This window comes from Rhineura floridana, chromosome 1 (genome assembly GCF_030035675.1).
Source record: "Rhineura floridana isolate rRhiFlo1 chromosome 1, rRhiFlo1.hap2, whole genome shotgun sequence".
NCBI classification, from domain to species: domain Eukaryota; kingdom Metazoa; phylum Chordata; class Lepidosauria; order Squamata; family Rhineuridae; genus Rhineura; species Rhineura floridana.
Window position 1 is genome coordinate 286,844,091 of NC_084480.1, and position 20,832 is coordinate 286,864,922.

Genomic DNA, 20,832 nt, shown 5'->3' on the forward strand with positions numbered 1-20,832 from the left:
CAGTTAGTAAAATATAATCAGATACATTTCTGACCAACAAGTAAAAGCTTAGGTCTGCAGCTGTTTCCCTATAGCAGAGTTCTTTAATGTTTCTTTTGTATTATGGAAAATGCCTCTGTATCTTGTTTGTCAGCAACACACATTTTTCTATATGGATGGACCTGGACCAGAGATGCACATCCATAAAACTTTTATCTTTCCAGATTCACATCTAATGCTGCTTGCAAAAACTTGCTTGCAGACATGCATCTCAGGCACAGATACAACTATTCTGAAACCAGAGTGATGTGTGTACTTTCTAGATTGCTTATCTATTTGTGTCTCAAGAAAGTGCTATGAAAAAACACCATTAAAAGCAGCCATGATAATATAATGAGGCACAGAAATTAACAGATGCTGCAATGAAAAGCAATTGATGTTTTTGTCTTCGAACTTTATTACCTAGAAATGTTTGTCTAAATTCTATTTGCGAACTTAAATACAATTGCTAGTTATATTACAGTTATTTTTACACTGTTATCTTTTGGAAAGAGTACTCTTTGCTAGGGACGCTACAGGTATGTTTAATGTTGTTGGCTAGTGTGCTTTTAAAACATATATGTATGTATTGTGTTCTATTATATTTATACAGTATGTATTGTGAGCTACTTTGAATGCACCTTGCAAATAGAAAGACATAATAGAAATAATAAATATATGCATAAATCTGGAGCCTGCCTTAGGTGCTTGACTTCTCCCTCCTAATCTCTCCCCTCTTTTCCTTCCTTCCTTCCTTCCTTCCTTCCTTCCTTCCTTCCTTCCTTCCTTCCTTCCTTCCTTCCTTCCTTCCTTCCTTCCTTCCTTCCTTCCTTCCTTCCTTCCTTCCTTCCTTCCTTCCTTCTAAGCAGTTTATTGGCAGATGGTTTCAGATCCTGGTTTAAATCTTTTTTATACCACACAAACGGGGTTGAAAAGCCCCAGGTGTACTTTTCATTGAGGAATTTATGAAGAAATTGCCCTGCAATATAGCCCTTCTAGGATAGTGTCACCTACACAATAGTAAACAATATCCCCAAATTTTGGCCACTCAGCAATTTTCTTTCTGTAAATATGAAGTGTGTAGGACAAAAAAGACCCCACAAAATCTACCAAGTTTTGCCATTATAGTGCTTTTTATTCCAGCTAATGTCAACATATTGGGGTCTCATGTGGTTTATCAAGCAAAAACTGATCAAGGGAAGCCAGTTAAAGTGTTCTCCTAACACAACTCACATGGTTTTGTTTGTAACTTTCGTGTACTCCAAGGGACATTGGAATTTAGCTTAGGGTAGCAAAATTCCTCCTCAAAATTGCCTATGCTAATTTCTTAGTCTCTATCTAGGAAGGTTAAGAAACCTTGACTTGCCCTAACCATAGTCACAATGGTGCTGAAGGAAGATTTTTCTCCAGGGAAAATGGGGACTACAAGGAATGAGCTTTCATTCTTAGGGCTAGACCCCAGTTTGTTAGTGGCTTTTAGCAAGGTGTCACTGCATTATGTATGCCCTGGCTCAGAGTGGCATCGTCATTACCATAATACAGTGAAGATTTTAAGAAGTACCTTATCTGTGGCTTAATAATTATGTGTAGCCTAAATGTGGCTGCTTGAAATTTTAATAGTCTTTTTACAAAACAACGGAATAGCAACAAGAATTTACATGGATTATTGAAGGTTATCAAAGTGTACTAGAAACAGGTCACACATTTTTCAACTTTAACAATATTAGATTTATGCTGTACTGCCATCCATACATGCTGCAATCAATTTCCTTCTTATGGTAGTTACCTCTAAATACTGAAAGACATTAAAAGTGTGAATGATTTGAAAATACACTTCTTGACAAAAAGCCATATGTCCAAATGTGTGAGGATTGCTTCCTGTAAATGTTAGATTTAAATATTAAACTTAAACATTAAAATACTAATTGAGATATATTTCAGAGACTCTTTAAAAAAATCCCAAACCATACTTATGTAAAGAATGCCAAGGCAAAATCTGAGGATAAATCATGTTCTCATATGTACAAAACCAAGTCCTGTTTTCTATAAAATTTAAACTGACAGCACTGTTTTTCTGCATCTGTTCTGCCCACATTAGAAACAGCATAATTCTCTGGATATGTCCTGAGGCTGAAGCTCCTTCATAAAATGTGAAAATGTTGATTTCCCCCCTCCCCCAAATAATGGCAAGCTGGGTGTGGTATCCAACTGTTCATCTGCTTGTGTATTATGTTTGCAGATTCCCTATGTTTTTTTAAATACAGTATGTGGCAATCTGTTGTCATACAGATCCCATGATTAATGCTTATTTATGAAGCCTTGTGTAAATACCTTAGCACTGACTCAAACTATGCATAAGTTAGACAGAGTGTTTTCTGAATATTGAGATGAATCCCAGGAGATAGTTCAGTAGAATGTTCATTATTTTTTTCTACATAAAAATAACAATTTTATATCTATGATGAAAAAAAAAATCTGGTTTGCAAATTAGATTGCCTTTGTTTTTAGAATTTGGAATGGTTCTGAGTCCTCTGAATGGGCTTGCTTGTATGTGAGCCTGTGAAAGAGTCTAGAAACTAAAAAAAGAAGTCTTTTTCAAAACTCTACTTAAGTTGCACAAGATGAGATGTGGAGTTTGTATGTTTATACAGTATGTTTATATTTATTACATGTTTTAGTCTTTACCATAACCCTCACATTTTGAAGACAGCATTTTTACATTATAAAATCTTGAATTTTAATTATTTGCTGATCCTTATTATCTTTTCCCTCATTTAAGGTGCAGCTCCTGTATGAACTAGCAGATATAATTAACAAAGTCTGGAATAAGATTCAAAAGAAAGGTGTTTTGCATCAATCTCCAGCTTATACAGAATCCATTTCAGGACCTGCACCACCTAGCTCACCTGTTAAAAGTAGTGTTGGAACAGCTCCACCAGATACCAGCACATGTAGCCCATCTGCTGACGTTGGAACAACTACAGAGGTAATTAAAAATTATAAAAAATATATTGACATGTAGTACTAATCTGCTAGATAGTCTGGGCACTGACCAAATAGAAATCAAAAGGATAAAAGATGTAAATGAATTAACATGGATAAAAGAATTAATGAGTGGTCATGAATCCACAAACATTTAATGAATCATGTTTGACATCAGACCTTAACAAAACAGAGCAAAGCAATACAAGTTTTAAATATTAATGTTATAGATGCTTTTATGGTTTATTGTTATGGGAATGAGCTGCAGAGAGCCTAGGCTCATCATTCCCCCCTTCCCCCGTCCTGGTGCATTAGTGCAGAGGAGATTGGAAGCCTTTGCTTCTGTTTTTGATTAACCATGGTTTACCATTATATCTGATCCCTAAGCTGTGGTTTTATTTTATTTATTTATTTCAGAAATTATAAACTGTTCTACATTTTAAAAATACTCAAGGGGTGTTAAAATAAAAGAAGATAAAACATAATACAAATTGTAAAACTATATTAAAAACATACTGGCTGATTAATGACTTTGAAGAACCTGCTGTAGGACCCACCTCCCAGTGGCAGCCTCTGAAGAAGCATATACATCTATTTTATAATGTCTTGTGAATGTACTCAGGTTAGACTATGTGACTGTCCAGTACACCTCTTGTATTGGTGCATTTGTAGAAAAGCTGCACATGCAGCTGCTATTCATGTAGAATGAGCAACAATGCCTTTTGGTAGAACTAAATTCAGAGAGGTGTAAGCTAAGGTGATGTAAGCTCTGAGCAACCAAGGATAGACACAGAAACTTTCCCCAAAAAAGAACTGGGATGAAATGACACAAACAGGGAATCTGATTTGCAGAAAGTTTTTGTATGATTTACATAAACTTTTAGCACCCTGAAACATCTAGACAGTGCCATGCACCTGTTCAGATGGGTGAACAGGAGAAAGGCAAAAGGTAGGTAACTCTAATTCCTGATGCCTGTGAAAAACAGAATGGATCAGTTTATAATACCATCCACCACCTGAGTGATGCTCAGAGTTGATGAGTCCGACGAATCTGTTTGTGTTGGTTGGTTGCAATGAATAACTGATGTAGTAGCAATGCCCACTGAAAAGACCTTGAATGAAACCATGCCCACATGGTACCTGAATGGCTGACACCAACATCCCTTGCACTTTGGCAACATATCTAGATCTTTCGCAACTCAGATGGCCCCTCTTTTCTGCCCGCTGCTGCCACTGCGGGGCCAAACAGGGTCCTGGCTAGATCATTTCCTGCTACTGCAGGGCTGATCTGGTCCAATGCACTCTCCATTCCTACTGCCACTACTTCTACCACAGGACTAATCAAGCTGTGCTGTATCACTGTTGTACATCTGCCTCTCTAAAAATGGCAGGTGCCTGTCTTTGCACCTAAAACTGCCTTTGTGACCTTGACTCTCCCCAGCAAATGGTTCATTGCCATGACTGCACCCTGTTGTGCCTGCTGCTGCTGCTCATCCCCTTGGTAGAGGACCCAGAGCTTTTCTTCAGTACATTGGGCATGTTTATTAGTATCAAAAAGGAGTCAGCCTTCAATGGGTAGCCAGAAGGGAGTGCTGAAGGCAGCTAGGTTTATAAAAGGGACCCAATTAATTAGTTCAAATAGATTTTTAAGTTGATTAGTAACTGAAAACACAGTATAAACTTGATAATTAATTAGGGGCAGAATTAATTAAAAGAGATTCAGTTGAGGGAAGGTACATGAGGGCAACAATTACAGACAGAATGGAACAACAGACACACACTGAGGGGAAAGGTAAAAACTAAAACTACTACACAAACACAGTGATGGTCACACCACTCACCCACACACGAATTAAACTCACAAACTACAAGAATCACAAACTTTCCACACTAAAAATCATAGGATTTCTGCTAGAAGAGCAGAAGAAAATACTGTACAGCATTCAATTAAGGCAAGAAAACGAACTGCCACTCCAAGGGATGGGTGACTCTGAGATTCCATTGGAGTGATAATGTTTTGCTGCCTCAAGCAGTTAGAGAAACACAATCCTACTTGGTGGTGTCCTAGCACCCACTAGAGAAAATGAAGACACCTGGTTAATCTTAGTTATGGTTTATTGTAACAAATGAGCTTCATAATAAGCCAAGGTTTAATTAAAGTTGGTTTGTCTCAGTAAAAATTAACGAGAGACATGTTCTATACAGATAGAGTTGCAAATAATATTGACAGTCATCTTGAAACTTGAAGAACCTTCCTGTTTCTTGTGGGATGTCATTCCATATCTTTTTTTAGGTGGACCTATAACCATCCCACTTATTTTCAGGTTAACTTAACCATGTCTGGTCTAACCATCCTACTCCCTTTTTTCCTCCCACTTCAGCCAATGGAAAAATCTATATGCAAAAAGAAGCCTACAGAAGGATAACTGTATATGCCTGCTTAGCTATGTTTTGCCATCATTTTATCTCAAGGGAACACTTTAGTCCAGGGACGGAGAATCTGTGGTCCTCCTGACTGGTGGGCCTGATGAGAGTTGGAGTTCAACAACATCTGGAGAGCCACAGGCTCCATATCCCTGCTTTAGGCAACCCCACCCACAAAACCCTAGCTTTTTATTGAATTTTCGTAGCTATCTGTTTTACTTCATTATTCACAAATTACCTCATTTTAGCTTAATCTAGCTTCCTCCTAACATCAGATCTGGCTTAATAGGCTTCCGTGAACACCTAATTGCTTGCTATCTATCATATGAGAAGTTGGGTTGCAGGGCATTAAAGTAATCACTTTGCTCTGCACATTGATAGTAAAATATAATATAGTTTTGTAAGATTTGCTTAAGTAGGTCATGTTAGTGATACAGTCTTTCTCATGGCCTTCTAATTCCCAGGCATTTTAGCAACCGTGACAGCAACTGAGGACAGAAGGTTTTAAAGACTTTAACACTGAGAGATGCAAAAGCTTCTTATATTTCTCTAAGCATTTTGGAAAATATAATCCCTTTTATTCTTATATAAAAATCAGCAGAGACCCTTTGCATCTGCCTGATTGCATGTAATCCCTGCTTGTGAAAGTTTGGTAGTTCAGTAATCACCCTATTACCAAGCAAATATCCTGGATCTGAAGAGTGAGATAAGAGGGAGGGATAGTCACTCCCTCATCCAGATGCTCTAGAGATAAATTGCTAGATACCTTAAGATTATATACTACCAAGGCTCTCCAGTTCTAAGTACTTTTAATACTACTTTGCTACATGGAGCTAGTATCTACCACTTGTCATCTAAAAGTTTTTTCAATGATGGGTTCATTTGGGGACCCATCCAGGGAGAAGAAGAATAGGTTTCATGTGGAAATGGCTGACATAAGCCTTATTTGAATTGATCACCAGGACTCTGCATAATAATTCCTACATTTCCAGGCCTCAACTGCTACATAGCATTACAGAACACATAAAGGCCACTTTTAAATTAATAGGACTGGTGGCTTTGTTTAAAAAGGGAACAAGAAAGAAACTTTCCCTACTTCCTTAATGAAGCCTTTTCCTAGTTACATTGGAGTAAATATTTTAGTTAATGGCTGATAGAAAAACCAAACACAGGATAAGGCTTCGTTGATTCTATCAGAAGTTCCTTTCAGGTTATCTTTTGGTCTGCACCAAGATTTACTTGCAAAGGATTTACTTGGTGAAAATAGTACTAGGGATGCTAGTAGATTTGGTGAACCTGCCCCTTGAAGAGGCTGTGAATGGTGCCTGGCTTGGACTTTACCACCTACCTTGTACATATTCAGTTCCAGTTGAGAATGTTACTGCACCTGCATAGCTACAAAGTTGGGGAGGTTGCAGAAGCAACAATAGCTGCAATTCAGAATTTGATTATGGAAATTATTAAAGGAAAGGAAATAGATTAAATGTAGAGACCACAAATATCAGAATCAGGGATCATCTGAGATCTACATATAGTTTATCAGAGGTGATTCACTATTTTTAACTCACTGTTGTTTATAGAGTAGCCTCATTAAGTTAAAGAGTTTATTTCCTCATGGTTTATAATATTTTAGCTGTGTTACAATTACTGGAATTTGGTATGGTGCTACATTTCCTGGATGTATTTAGATTATTGTCATATCAGGGGACCACTTTGAAATTTGTTACTGTTTTGTTTATACATCCCTTACAATTTATGTTTAAAGCCTTGAACATTGTCAAATAAAAATACGCTTGTATCCTTTGTATGAATTTTTGACTTCAGACATTTCACAGTTAAAGCATACTACTTCTCTGCTGGACCAGAATGATTATTTTGAAAGGGTGGTTTTTTTTAAGTTTCTTTCAATTGTACAAGGCTTGCTATAAATGAACTGACCCACTCCAACAGTTGTTTGTATTAAACAGCATATGAAGTATTTATTTATACTTTCCATAGATGATTTATACTTTTAAGCTGTGAGTAATTCTTTTCATGCTGACAGGTTGATAGGGAGTGCTGCACTCTTGTGTGAATAAAACTATCAGGATTTCTGAATTGCAAACTGGGTGGTGGTTAAGATGGAAACATGAGTGAGAAGCTTAAGTACCAAAGCTTTGAAACAGTTAATCATTTTTACCACCCCTACATTGGAGCAAAGGTAGTATGGACTACAACAGGCCACTTGTTACTGTTTACTTAAGTACAAACAGTTGAGGAAGTGTTTAGTCCTTGGGGAAGCACTATGATTGAACAGAAACACAGAAGTTATTTTGATAAGGCAGAGAAGTAATTTGCTCCAAACTCTGATCATCCTGGAGCTTTAATGTGGGCCAAGGATGAAGGTCTTATGTGTTTGGCTGTTCCAGATGAATAAAGATAAATTTCCCTAGAAAAATAAACTAAATATTTTGGGTCAATTTGTAATAACTGGCAAAAGAATTAAATTGTATACTGTAGGGCTCAGCATGAGGAGGGGTGGGAAAATAGTTCAGTCTTTTACATTCTGGGATTATTTCTTTGGATTTGGATGCAAAGTAGAAAATTAAAGCATAGGTTTACTTAAGTATACATGCTAGGGATTAGAAATTTAAAATGAAGCAACATGTAAATTAAAATGTTTCTTATAAGTGCCCCTAATGTTTTGATAGAACTGAATATTCCTAAACATTTAAACTATATATGTATAGTGTATTACATTTTGTAATAAGAAATTATTGACCAGGATGTCCAAAAGTATGTAGACAGCTTTAATTTTGAGGGTTGAAAGAGCTAGTTTGGCACCCATCTTGAGATCCATTCTTATGATATATTGGTGATTGCCTCCCAAAATACAAACTGCATGTTTGTGTGGAACACCTAGCTGCATGATTTTAGGCAGTTTTAATCAGTCCCCCAACTGACACTTCTTTATGTCAGTTTTTCTTGTGTTGTCAAAATTGCCTGAACCTCTTTGCACAACCAGTCTCATAGGCAGTTTATGTTCTGAGATACTATCACATCAACAGCAGTTGTTCAGCTGCACACCGTCTGCTTCTTCCTGCAGCTTGGATTAGGACAGAAGATGGGAGGTTTTTTTAGGGATCTTGGAGTGTTCCCCCCCTTATTCTCATGTTTGGCAATGAATGAGAAAAACAGTGAGCAATTTATGAGTGGTTAAGGTGTTGGACTATGACCTGGGAGACCAGGGTTCAAATCCCCACATAGCCATGAAGCTCACTGGGTGACCTTGGGCCAGTCATTGCCGCTTAGCCTCATGAAAACCCTATTCATAGGGTCGCCATAAGTCGGAATCGACTTGAAGGCGGTACAATACAGTACTTCAGAAGCAACAGCATGATACCCCAAGCATGCTCCATCTGTGATAGATTTACTGTAGTGTTTGGTTCATACAATCAGAGAGAGTATAATGTGGTATTTTCTTGTAATTATTACCCAAATACTGTCACCTCTGATAATGCTGGTATGGTACTTCTGAGAATTTGTTAGATGTTTTGCTATTGTATTCATTGGAACACAGATTTGAGTCCCTGAAAGTTAAGGATGTGATAGATAATTACATGCTCATTCATTCTATATAGAATGACTGAATATTTTTGAAATGCTAGGCTCCATGGATTTAATTAATGTTACTACAGGTAAATGTTGTGCCTTAATTATTAATCAGGCTTTTTTGTGAAGCCTGATTGATCATCTAATATATTCAGAATACATTTTGAAACATTTTCCCACACTTTTGTTTTAGTTTCATACATTGCAAGACATCAGTAACTTCCAACTGCAAAACACAAAACAGATTACTCTGGAAGCGAGTAATGTATCTAGGATTAAAGTCTGAAACAGTTGAATACATTTTTTTCCAATTTATAAATATCAAATCTTGCCATGACCATATTATGTTCTTCTTTCTATGACTTTTGGTTTATTGTTGTTTGGATAGATCTGTTATCATGAAATGAAAATGAATCACTTTGGTAATTATCAGTAGGAACTGGTGTATATGGGATGGGGTAGGATACTTGTTCAGGCATTGCCATACATAGTCTGTAAACTGTAGTTTGGCAGATCTGACTCTGAAAACAGTGCATGATAACCACTTTTTTTATTAAAATCAAACCAGTTGGGAGCAGCCAACCCATCCAGAGAACATCAAAACTGATTTGGACTTCACTTTTGAACCAACACAGAGCAGTTTATGTTTTAAACAAGTAATACTTTCCCCTTTCATTGACCCCAATTAGATATAATTTCTTTACTTCTGTTATGCAAAATCCATACAGTCCTCTTTGAGGAGGTGGGGGGATCCTGCCTGCTTGTTGTCTTTGTGTCTTACATGTTTAAGTGTCCACCCCAACTTATTTGCCTCTTCTATGCTTTAGTGTCTGACCAAGTGAAATGCATTGTAACTTATTTTCAAAAGTTTATCTGAATTTTTTGAGAAAAGATTGCAACAAGGCAAATATATGATCATGGATAGAGGTTGTTTGTTAAGGTGAAGACATAATGGGGCTAATTACAAAAGGAAAGAAAACATTGTTAACTAGCAGTACAGACATATTCAAGTTTGTAAAATATCTTCAGCGTACAGGCTATTGAGCAGGTTATATCTTTAAAATATAATAATTGGCCGTATCAGATGTTATGCAAAAGAGTTATATAAAATGGGTTCTAAAACTTCATGTGGTAGTTCTTCAACCATAAGAATCTCAGCTTTCATTTTAAAAATTGAGAAAGGTTCTAGATCTCATGGCTACAAGAAAAATCTGAAAATATTTGGAAAGTTTCTCCTGAACATTTAGAAAATCTAGGGTCTGGTAGGGTTTTCTAATAAAGATAATGATTTATTTATTTATTTATTTATATAATTTTATATCCTGCTCTTTATTGTCATTCAGTTCCAGGCTGAGTTACATAATGGCTATGGCGCTGAAGGTGCCTTGGTCACATTGGTTGATGACATCTGTCGGGAGAGAGATAGGGCTCATTGTCCTTGATCTCTTTTGGTACTGTTGACCACATATTCTTCTGGAGCATCTCAGGGAGGTGGGGGTTGAGGGCACTGTGCTTCAGTGGTTATGCTCATACCTCCAGAGCCACTTCCAAAAAGTAGTTATGAGAGGTTACCGTTTGGCACCATGGGAGTTGTCCTATGGTGTTCTGCAGGGTTCCATCTTGTACCCCAAACTATTTAACATCTATATGAAACTGCTGGGAGACCCGGAGTGAGGTGTCATCAATATGCAGATGACACCCAGTTCTATCTCTCTGTTCCATCTGAATCAGGAGAGTCAGTTGTTGGACCCGTGCTTGGAGGCAGTGATGGGCAGGATGTGGGCCAATTAATTGAGCCTGAATCCTGAAAAGACAGGAGTGTTATGTGTCCAGAGTTCTCATGTCCAGGAGGTGGGGAGACAGCCTGGTCTGGACAGGGTTGCACTCCCCTTGAAGGAGCAGGTTCTCAGCTTGGGATCCTCCTTGCCAACACTGTCACTGGAGGCTGAGGTGGTCTCAGTGGCTAGGAGTGCCTTTTTCCAGCTTTGGCTGGTTCACCAGCTTCAGCCTCTTTGGACAGAGATTACTTGGCCACAGTACTCCATACTCTGGTAACTTCCAGACTGTATTATTGCAGTGTGCTTTATGTGGGTCTACCCTTAAAGATGACTTGGAAATTTCAATGGGTCCAAAATGCAGCACCCGGATTATTGGCTGGGGCTCTCAGTGGCCCTGGGCAATGAAAACTAAACAAAGTTGATGCCAGCTTGCCTCAGGGTAAAGAGCATTTCATAGCTGGTGTGCCACCATGAAGAAGGCTCTGTCTCAAATCATGTGAATCATCAAGGATGGAATAATGAGGAGTCTCCCCAGCAGATCTTAAAGCCCAGATCGAACAATACAAGGAGAGGTATTCCTTAAAACAAATGGGTTCTAAGTTGTTCATGACTTTATATGTAAGTACAAAAACTTGTTGGGCTCAGTATCATATAGTACAAACTCTTCATAAGCAGTTTTGTATGGTTCTGGACAGCTGAACCAGATAATATTTTGGCAGTTGTATTTTGCACCAACTACACCTTCTACGCCATCTTCAAGGGCAGCCCAATGTGTAGCACATTACAAGTAATCTAGCTAGGAGATTACTAGTGTGTGGATTACCATGGCCAGGCTTTCTCTGTCTGGGAATGGCAGTAGAAGGTGAACCAGTTGTAGCTAAGAATAAACACTTCATGTCAGTGACACAACGTCAGCCTTGAGTAAGAAGGATGGATCAAGGAGTATTCCAAAGCTACATATCTGTTACTCCAAAGGAAGTGTAACTCCAATCAGAACAGGCCATCTACCCAATTCTCAGACCTGAGAACCATCAACCCAGTTTATTGGCTCTCATGCAGCCTATTGCCAGCTTCAGGCATTTACTCAGCAAAAGTCCCACTGTTCCTCTGTCTCTATATAACTGGTTTCCTTCTAATTCTGTTGGATCTTCCACATTCTTTTTTACCTCTGGAGAGCAAGAGAGAGGGATACATCCATTTCCAGATCTGTGTGTGCTGCTGTTTTTCCAATATTTCTCTAATGTTGTTGTTGTTATTTTGGCAGGGTGAATCTCTACAAGGTGGTGATGATTCTCCATTCTCAGATTCTATTACCTTGGAGCAAACAACAAGCAATATTGGCATATCAAGTGGACGTGTTAGCTTATGGATGCAATGGATGTTGCCAAAACTCACTGTAAAGCTATTCGCACCAGATCCAGAAAGTAAAGGCACAGGTATTGCATACAGGATTTTGAAAACACAACCAATGACTTGAAGTTGCCTGGCAGTTTTGTTCTAACAAATCACTTTATATCACAGAGATGGCATGTGTGAGTGCTAAATTACAGTGTTCACTTGAAGTTATAGACTTACTTATTTGAATATTTAAGTAAAATACAATAGTGAAGGGTCAGGGCAGGTTACAGTTAAAATGATAATAGAAATATAGAAACACACCTACCAAAATATTAAGATAAAGAGCCCTAGCAAGATTAACATCTTAACTTATTACTCTCCATCACCAGTGCACCTCAGATTGACTTCTTTTACCAACTAGCACATCCTACCTTTGCAAAAGATGGCTATTGGGCAGACACTGCTTTTCAATGGCTTCTTGGGGATTGGTTATATATTTGTATCCAGAGTTGCCTTCTGCAAAAGGAAGGGCTCCTTTTATTCACAGAAAAAAAATGAGATCAAGCAGAGGCTCCTTCTGGAGGAAGGTGTGAGGAATTCAGTTTTGTTGATTTCACTTTTCCACTACACCCCCAAGTGCCACCTCTCAAACTGCTCCAGAAGGTTCCATAGCCACTTTGAGTAGTCTTTCAGAGGGTAGAGGGGACTACAGAGAAAAGGAGCTTTACCTGGACAGCCACCTGTCGGGTCTGCTTTAAGTTGGATTCCTGCACTGAGCAGGGTGTTAGACTCGATGGCCTTAGAGGCACCTTCCAACTCTCCTAGGATTCTATGGTAAAGTGTCTTCCCAGTTGTTTCTTGGCAAGTAGAGCCTTGTGTTTGGCACCTTTAAACTTAGTACCAAATGCAAGCTACCCTGGGATTAGTTCTGCTCAGGAACTCTTGAGTGCAGTCAATCCTGCCAAAAGTGAGGATTGCATTCAGTGTCAATCTTATTAGCACTGACTACAACCTCTGCTGGGATCATCTGCAATCTGGATTTCCCAATCAAGAGCCCCCAAGTGCAGCTGATCCCTGCAAAAAGCAGGATTTATAATAAGTGCTAAGCGGCTGATTGGCACTCACTGCATCCCCCACTGGGATTGGCTGCAGAGATCTTTCTTTGCAGTCCAGCTTGCCATCTTTTACAGAATACCCACTATTATGATGGCTGTTTAGGAAGCTTTCATCTTTGTGTTACACAGATTCAAATAACATAATGTGTTTGATACATATAAAAATGACAACTGTATTATTGTGGAATAACTTCTTAAGTGTTGAACTCATGGCTGACTTTCATTGGATACTGCAGAAATTTGTGTTGTTGGTGAATTAGAAGACCTCAGTGCCTCAGTAGATGTACAAGATGTCTACACTAAAGTCAAATGTAAAATAGAAAGCTTCAACATTGATCACTACAGAAACAGGTAGAAATCAGAACTTATGTGCTGTATTTATTATTATTTGTTAGCATTCATGTATAGATATTTTACTATTCTCTTAGGTCAGGGGTCGCTAACCTTTTTCAGGCTGAGGACTGCATTGACACATTATCAGCCTTCTTGGGGGCTGCATCTCAAAATGACCATGGGCAAAATGTGAAACTGGGTGTGATGAGAACTGCACTTTTAAGCTGAGTGTGGTGGGTGTCTAAGTGGGATCTAGTTCCTCCTACTGCTTGGGAGGCAGGAAATGAGATCAGTATTTTATTTATTTATTTTTGATTACAGCCTTTCCCCTTGCTAAACTTCAGGTTCATTTTCCGCCTTGCTTGGAACAGTACCCACTTGCCTCTCTCCAATGTATTTTTCTCCTTCTTAACCTCACTGTCCTTATTCCTTAACCTCAGCTTCCTCTCATTGCAGCCCTGTGTTTCTCTTCTCTGTTGTCTCTTCTCTCCTGATTAACATACATAAGAGAGAGAGAGAGAGAGAGAGAGAGAGAGACTTTATTTTTTAGTATGTTCCAGTACTTTTATTTTTTTCTTCTTTTCTCTAAGCTTTTCGATTCATGCACCCCTCATCTTTCTCCTATGGTTCTGAAAGGGAAGGAGAAAATAACCAAGGCTTCTTTGCCTTCAGGGTGCCTTCAGGGTACCTTCAGGTAGCTCCCAGTCCTGAGGCCATCCTGCTTCTCTCCCACTAGATTGAGGCCACCTCCACCAAAGACCACTTTGAATGCATCCTCATCCAAAACAGTTCCCACCATCATCTCTGTAGCTGCAGAGGAGAAAATGCATCACAACCCCAGTGAAAGCTCTCCAAAGGGCCATGTACATCCCACACGTGGATGGGATGTGGCCACATCATCCTCTTATGCCACCACCCGTTTCTCCAGAGATGGTACAGGCACACCAGTAGACCTCCAATGACCAGTCTGCAGTTTCTTGTCTTTTTCCTTGGTGCTGTGATCAGTTGGCACCATCTTCAGTAACTGTGAATGTCATTGTTTTTGCTCTGCCAGATGGTGCTCACTACTATTAAGCTGGCAGATGAACCTCAAGTGCCACGCATTCAAGGCAGTCAGCATGCCTCTGCAGCTAAACCAGCCATCACATGTGTGCAAGACCCATCATGGGACCCCCATGAGTCCCACTAGCTCCCTTTCATCTCCCCCCCCCAAGAGCCTCTTACATTCTGGATTTCAACTTTATCTGGATGGTTAAGCAGGCCATTAGTGGACTTTACCTGGGAGTTTGCCATTCCAGAGTCTCCCAAATATTTCCTGCCTTATGGGGATCTCAGCCCACCATCTAACCTTGAAGGACTCCCCCCAAGCAGAGAACCATGCATCCAGCTCTCCTCTCATCACTGCCTCAGTGCCTCCTGCTTTAGAACTGATTGTGGCTCTTCAGATACCCAGTTAGTAACGGCACCTCCTTGCCTACTTATGCTTCCCCTAACCCTTCATCTAAAACCAGGTCTTTGTTTGAGAGAAGGGAAATGGAGTATTTTAATCCAATGGGAAAGAATTGCATAACTCCAGACTCTTTAACAACCAGGACTTGGTACCCTTATTATCCAAGGCTATAGCTGTCCTTAATCTAAAGCCAAGAGTCCCAGGCCCCAGCCTAAACTATCCAAGGATTCCCAGGTTCTGCCAGGTTCTAAGTCTCTTCAGGGGCACATTTCTTTTTTTTAGCATTTCCAAGTTCTGTTAAAGCAGAGTAGAATACTCCTCAGCAGAAAATCTAACAACTGCCAAAAAGTGTTATACCTTAAGAGCAGGAGATGATGAATGACCTCAATGTTCCCTCAGTTAGATGGGTTGATCTCTGCTTTGCTTTCCGGCTCTGTTCTCCCCAGGGATGGAGACCTTCAGTTTAAGGATGTCTCAATATTCAGATTTGTCCTTAATGGACTACTACACTTTCCATTATTCTTTGGGGGAAGCCATGACTGTTCTTCTGTGGACCAGGCTCCACTCCAGACCTTTGCAAATCAACATCTTGTGCTGGTGCCACCATCATGTTCCTCTCTCAGCTTCTTGCCACCAGTCCTTCTGGTGATGTATTTTCTCCCACAGCTTGGAGCATTGGGTTCCTATCAAGAATCCAGCCCTGGTGGTCATGACTATGGCTGGCAGCCTTCAGGCTTGAGGGTCCTATCTCAGTTCTGACAGTCCAAGGCTTCTGGGAGCCCCTGAAATGCTCACACAGCCTCAGGTGGCTGGTGCTGACAGCAGCCCAGCTAGCCCTTCTGGACTTCATCTCTTCCATCAGCCATATTCACATACTTACCCATATGGACAACACCATGACCAAAGCCCATATCATCAGGCAGGGCCACCAGATCCAAGTATCTCCCCACTGAGGCTGTATCCTGCTTTCTTGGGCAGAACATATTAAACCTATCTAGTTCAGCCACAGTTCAGTTGGTCTTTGTAGGGGAATGGCAACTAATCCCAGAAGTTTCCTAACCCTTCAGAACTACTTTGATTAACCAGATCTGTTTGCCTCCAGAGCCAATCACCAGATCAAGAGGTTTTTCTCCACATACCTCTTCCAAGTGACAGACTCCCTCCTGGCCCCATGACCTCTAGGGGTCCTGCTTTTCCTCCATTCCCGCTTCTCTCCCAGGTGTTCTTCAAGGAAAGAATGAAAAAGTCATCCCAATTGGCTCCAGCTAATTGCTTGGAAACTGCGTGGTTGTCCCTGCTAAAATCAGTTTTGCCTCTAGACATGGTTGATACAATCCTCCAGACACAAATCCACCTTAGTATCTAACAACACATAACCACTAGAGCAGCCACACCCTTGGCTGCCTTTTCTATCATGTGTCCCTGAAATTTGCTGGGCTGCTACATGGGTGTCTGCTAACATTTTCACATGCCATTACAGGCTCAACTTGTATGTCTGCAGAGATAACCTTTGGAGAAAATTGCTATAGTAGTCCCATACCCAACCAGCTAACCCATCCATCAGAGGATAGCTAGTGTATATCCTTCTTAGACAACTCCCACACTCAACTTAGAATGCTAATTTGGGAACTTTCCGTGAACATTGATTCTGAGTTGAGCCCTTGGGAGATGTCCAAGGCCACATCCTGCTAGGTGCCTGTGACTAATCACATATACATTTCACTTCTCTCTTAATGGGTCTCTACACCTTCCTCAAGTTCCCCCTTATCAGCAGAGCCCTTTGTTTGTTTCCTTCATTCTCCTTTCTTCTGTAATGCATTATGCTCACCTTGGGCATGAAATGTAACTGAGGTTCAGCAGAAGGTCTCCAAGCTGATGTCATTTCCTGCCTTCTGAGCCATATGAGCAGTTAGAATGCACTTGTACATGGTAAACAACCAACATTCCATTCTCAAAGCTTCCAAAAGTTTTCCCCACCAGCTATTATACACTATTTTAAATAAAATATTTTTATCACTCATTATTCATTATTAAATTCAGTAAAGAAGAATAAAAATTAAAGGACAAATTTTGGATGAGGAGTTTTTGCCCACCCCACAAAAGACCTTTTGGCACCATGACATCACAGCATGGGAGCAGTCAATATTTTTTTTTAAAAAAATCACTAAAATTTTTAACTTTTTTCTTTTAAGTTACAAATTTTGGCAGGACACAAAAACCTTTATGGGGGCTGGATGCAGCCCTGTGTGCTGCAGGTTACTCACCCATGTCTTACATAATCATCAACATATTGGAAGAAACTGATGTACAGAATTGAAGGGATACTGCTAAGCTATAGTTGCAAATGTAAGAAAGCAACATTAGTTGTGATAGGAAGAATATACAAAATGTGAAAAACATGCCTTCTTGCTAATATCTGACGGTGCAAATATTTGTCTTTGTAGTCTCTGGAGACCAATTCGTAGTCTCAAGGTAGCAGTTCACAGTTATTTAAGGTTACTATCTTTTAATCATATTCTCTCTCATGGTGGTTCATTTATGGTAAGAAGGCTGGATTTCATAGCTGTGAAACCAAAAGCTGCTATTTTGTATTTCACATTAATTACAATTGACTATCACCCTCTGGAGTTCTTCTGTTTATGGCAGTAGCTGCATGACATTCTACAGGCATAACAATCAGCCTGTGGAATTAGATAGGAAATATCTATACACCAGAACTTTATGGGGATCCATTGAGGAAAGGCTTGCAAACTGACATTCCTTAGCTTTTTATTCTCACTCTTACTATCCCTGTAACTTTTTGCAAATCAATGTATTCTGTTTTTAATTCAGCATACTTTTCATATATCTATTACCCTATTCAAAATATTAAGATACTATTTTTGCCTACAAATTTAGTGTAAATGTTGAGTAGTGTCAATAAGCTGAATTCTCTATTGAAATGTAGTAGTATTCTACTACAGCTTATCAGTAGTGGGTTTGTACAGTTCAGTTTGCAAATCAGAATAACTATTGTATAAATTTTAAATATTCAAAATGTAGTTTAATGTAGCTGAAATGTATAGATTCTGACCAACTGCAGAGAACAGATAAGGTGAACATTATGTTTTCCAGACCAGGAGAAGGTTGGCAATCTGGACTTTTTGAAGGCATATTTCTACAGTGCAAAGAAAAGCTTGTGGTGAGATTTTTCTAGTGGAATAAGATATTTAACCAAATAACTATCCTAAAATCTGAACATTTATTTTTGTTCTCATGCAGAAGGGTGAAGGATTGCAAGAATTATGCTATAAACCACCATGATAACTTTTTATTAGTAAATTTGTGGGAAAGAAGAGAAAAATAAGTTACAGGTTTTTTAAAAAGTTCCTTAGTTCTTGCACTCTACCTCTTTTCATTCTAATAAAGCTATTCTTTTTTGTAATTAATTGCAAATCACGGTAGATTTAGTCATTACCTAGGGAGAGTCCTGCTCTACTTTAATTCCTGATCATTGTTTTAACTTTCTGCTGAGTTGCTGCTTCCAAATAATTAAACTGTGACAAATATTGTCAAGTTCATTATTTCCTTTTTTATTTAATTGAATTATGATATTTGAGGTGAAGGTCTTGCAAAGCCTGTATCATACACTGCAATGGATCTTGGCAGAATTCAACAATTTTAAAAATACATGATTTTTCCTTATGGCTTTATATTTGTGTTTTGCTTTTTTGCCTGTATCACCTCAAGCTTTGGGGAAGACTCTTGGTCTCTGGGGAAATGTGGAGGTGTCTTCCTTTCCTGTACTGACAAGCTGAACAGACGTACATTGTTGGTTCGACCCGTAAGCAAGCAGGACCCTTTCAGTAACTTCTCTGGCTTCTTTCCCTCTGTAAGAAATCAATGCAATATGTATATTACAGAACTTCCATTAACGAACAATAGTTAAGAATAATAAACAAAGCTACTCATCCAAAAGCCTATTTATCAAGGTTGTACTTTTATTTTATTTTAAAATGTGCTCTGTTTCCCAACAATGTTTTGGCAACAATTATGGCCTGTGTTCACACTTGAAAGATAGGTTGGCTGGAGTAGCAAAGGAAGAAGATTCACCTGAGCATTTGTGTGTATTGCAAATGCGACCTGTCAAGGGGAGTACTTCAACGTTTGAAGCTAATCATATGCAGAAAATGTTTGAGGACTGTTCAAGCTACTGGTTATAGGAAAACCTTAGGTGTGCCTTTTGTTGTTTCACTGGTAAACAATTGGTTTAGCTCTTGGATACCTATTGAAATATTTCAGCTATGGGTAATGCCCTGTGTTAGTCATGCGTAACTTAACTTAAGTCCATTGATTTCAGTGGGTCTACTCTGAGTTTGACTTAGTTGGTTATCACCTCCTGTGTTAGTAATTAATGTAGCAAACATATTACTAAAATTCAAAAACCATAGATAATTTTATTAGGTCTAGCTCAAATGCCACAAACTAGTGGTCAAGCTTTAAGTTGCCCAGAACTATTCTTCAGACTCAATGGATTAAGCAGCCAAAGAGGGAGGGGCGGGGGGTAGAACCACTTCCAGCTTTGCTAATATCAAGACTACCAAATTTCTGTTTACTTCTGTTCTCTGCCTCACAAGGGAACTGTGTGTTCTGATCAGTGCTGGAGATGGAGCTGAATAATTGTTAGTTTTTCTACTTTTTAAACTGGAGAAAGAGCCACTATTGTGTTGTCAGCAGGCCTCGGTGTGTCTGAAATTGATTTTTGCATGTAACTGAGGCTAACCTAATGATGTCTGCCTGACATTTCTTGCATTTCATAAAACCGTAGACTTCGGTCTTTTCTCTCCTCCATTTTGCTTAACGTCCAGCTGGAAGAAGAGCTGTGGAGAACTTGAAAGCTTGCTCACTGTTTTGTGACATTTTAGTTGGTCTTTAAAAAAGTATTATCCTACTGTGGCATTAGATATTTTTTCCTAATGGACTAATGCAGCCTACCTATGGTTTTGGTATATTTTTAAAATGATCTAGATTTCAGACATCAACATATGATTTATTTATATCTGGGGATTTAAGATGTGCATCTTAAGATGTTCCTTTTATTGCTGTAAATTACTTGTTACTTTCTATTGAGAAATTTCAGCTTGATGTCATTCTCTGATGTGAACACACTCCTCTCCCTTGGGGCAGGAAACAGTAACAAGTGAATCTGTCTATACCATGCTTATTTGATTGCAGCATCTCCCTGACCACCTAACTGAAAATCCATTTCCATTCAGCAGACCAGGTGGCCAGGGAGAAACTGCATTCAAATAAACACAGTACTGTTTGGTCCCCTTGTTACTTTCTCCAGGGACAGAGGTGCGTGAGAGAGAGAGTTGGAGATTTGTACGAAGTTGAGATTTTTTTCTGTGGAGAGTAATGAGTGAACAGACCCAGTATCAGTTAAGGAACCCAGGCAGGTAGGTTAGTTTTTAAAATGTTACTGGAAGTTCTGTTCTGCTTGATTTATTTTTCTATTGAGAATATGTACATGCTAAATTACTGCTGCTACGTATCCCAATTATTGCATTCTAAACTAAGCTAATGTACTAATACTTTACAATTTGCTTAAGTCTTGTGACTTTAAACTTTCAGCATTTCAAAAATAACTGTTAAAATGTAATTAAATAATCAAGTATATCTGACTTGATCTATCTAACACTGAAAATGTCAGAAGAGCCATTTGTGATACTAGCTAAATTGGATTGAGACACATATATCTTAGCAGAATATTAAAAGAAAATGTCCAGGTGCATTGAACATACAGAGCTCCTGTTTAAGCAAG

The 20,832-nt window shown here is 39.0% G+C and overlaps 1 protein-coding gene across 17 annotated transcripts in view; it reads left to right on the top strand.

The window, feature by feature from the left end:
* Nucleotides 1–20,832, top strand: part of VPS13B (vacuolar protein sorting 13 homolog B) — a 590,935-nt gene that overhangs the window by 302,699 nt on the left and 267,404 nt on the right. For 10 of the 17 annotated variants that reach the window (XR_009759752.1, XM_061603977.1, XM_061603987.1 and 7 more), the window contains 4 exons: nt 2,798–3,004; nt 12,058–12,229; nt 13,483–13,597; nt 18,759–18,900. Coding sequence is in view for 16 of the 17 variants with exons in the window: in XM_061603977.1 (XP_061459961.1) it covers nt 2,798–3,004; nt 12,058–12,229; nt 13,483–13,597; nt 18,759–18,900 (636 nt within the window). In the remaining variant the exon portion in view is untranslated. Of the gene's footprint in view, nt 1–2,797; nt 3,005–12,057; nt 12,230–13,482; nt 13,598–18,143; nt 18,211–18,758; nt 18,901–20,358; nt 20,446–20,832 lie in introns of those variants that run through there. The other 7 variants (XM_061603922.1, XM_061603930.1, XM_061604016.1 and 4 more) reach the window with 6 other exon arrangements.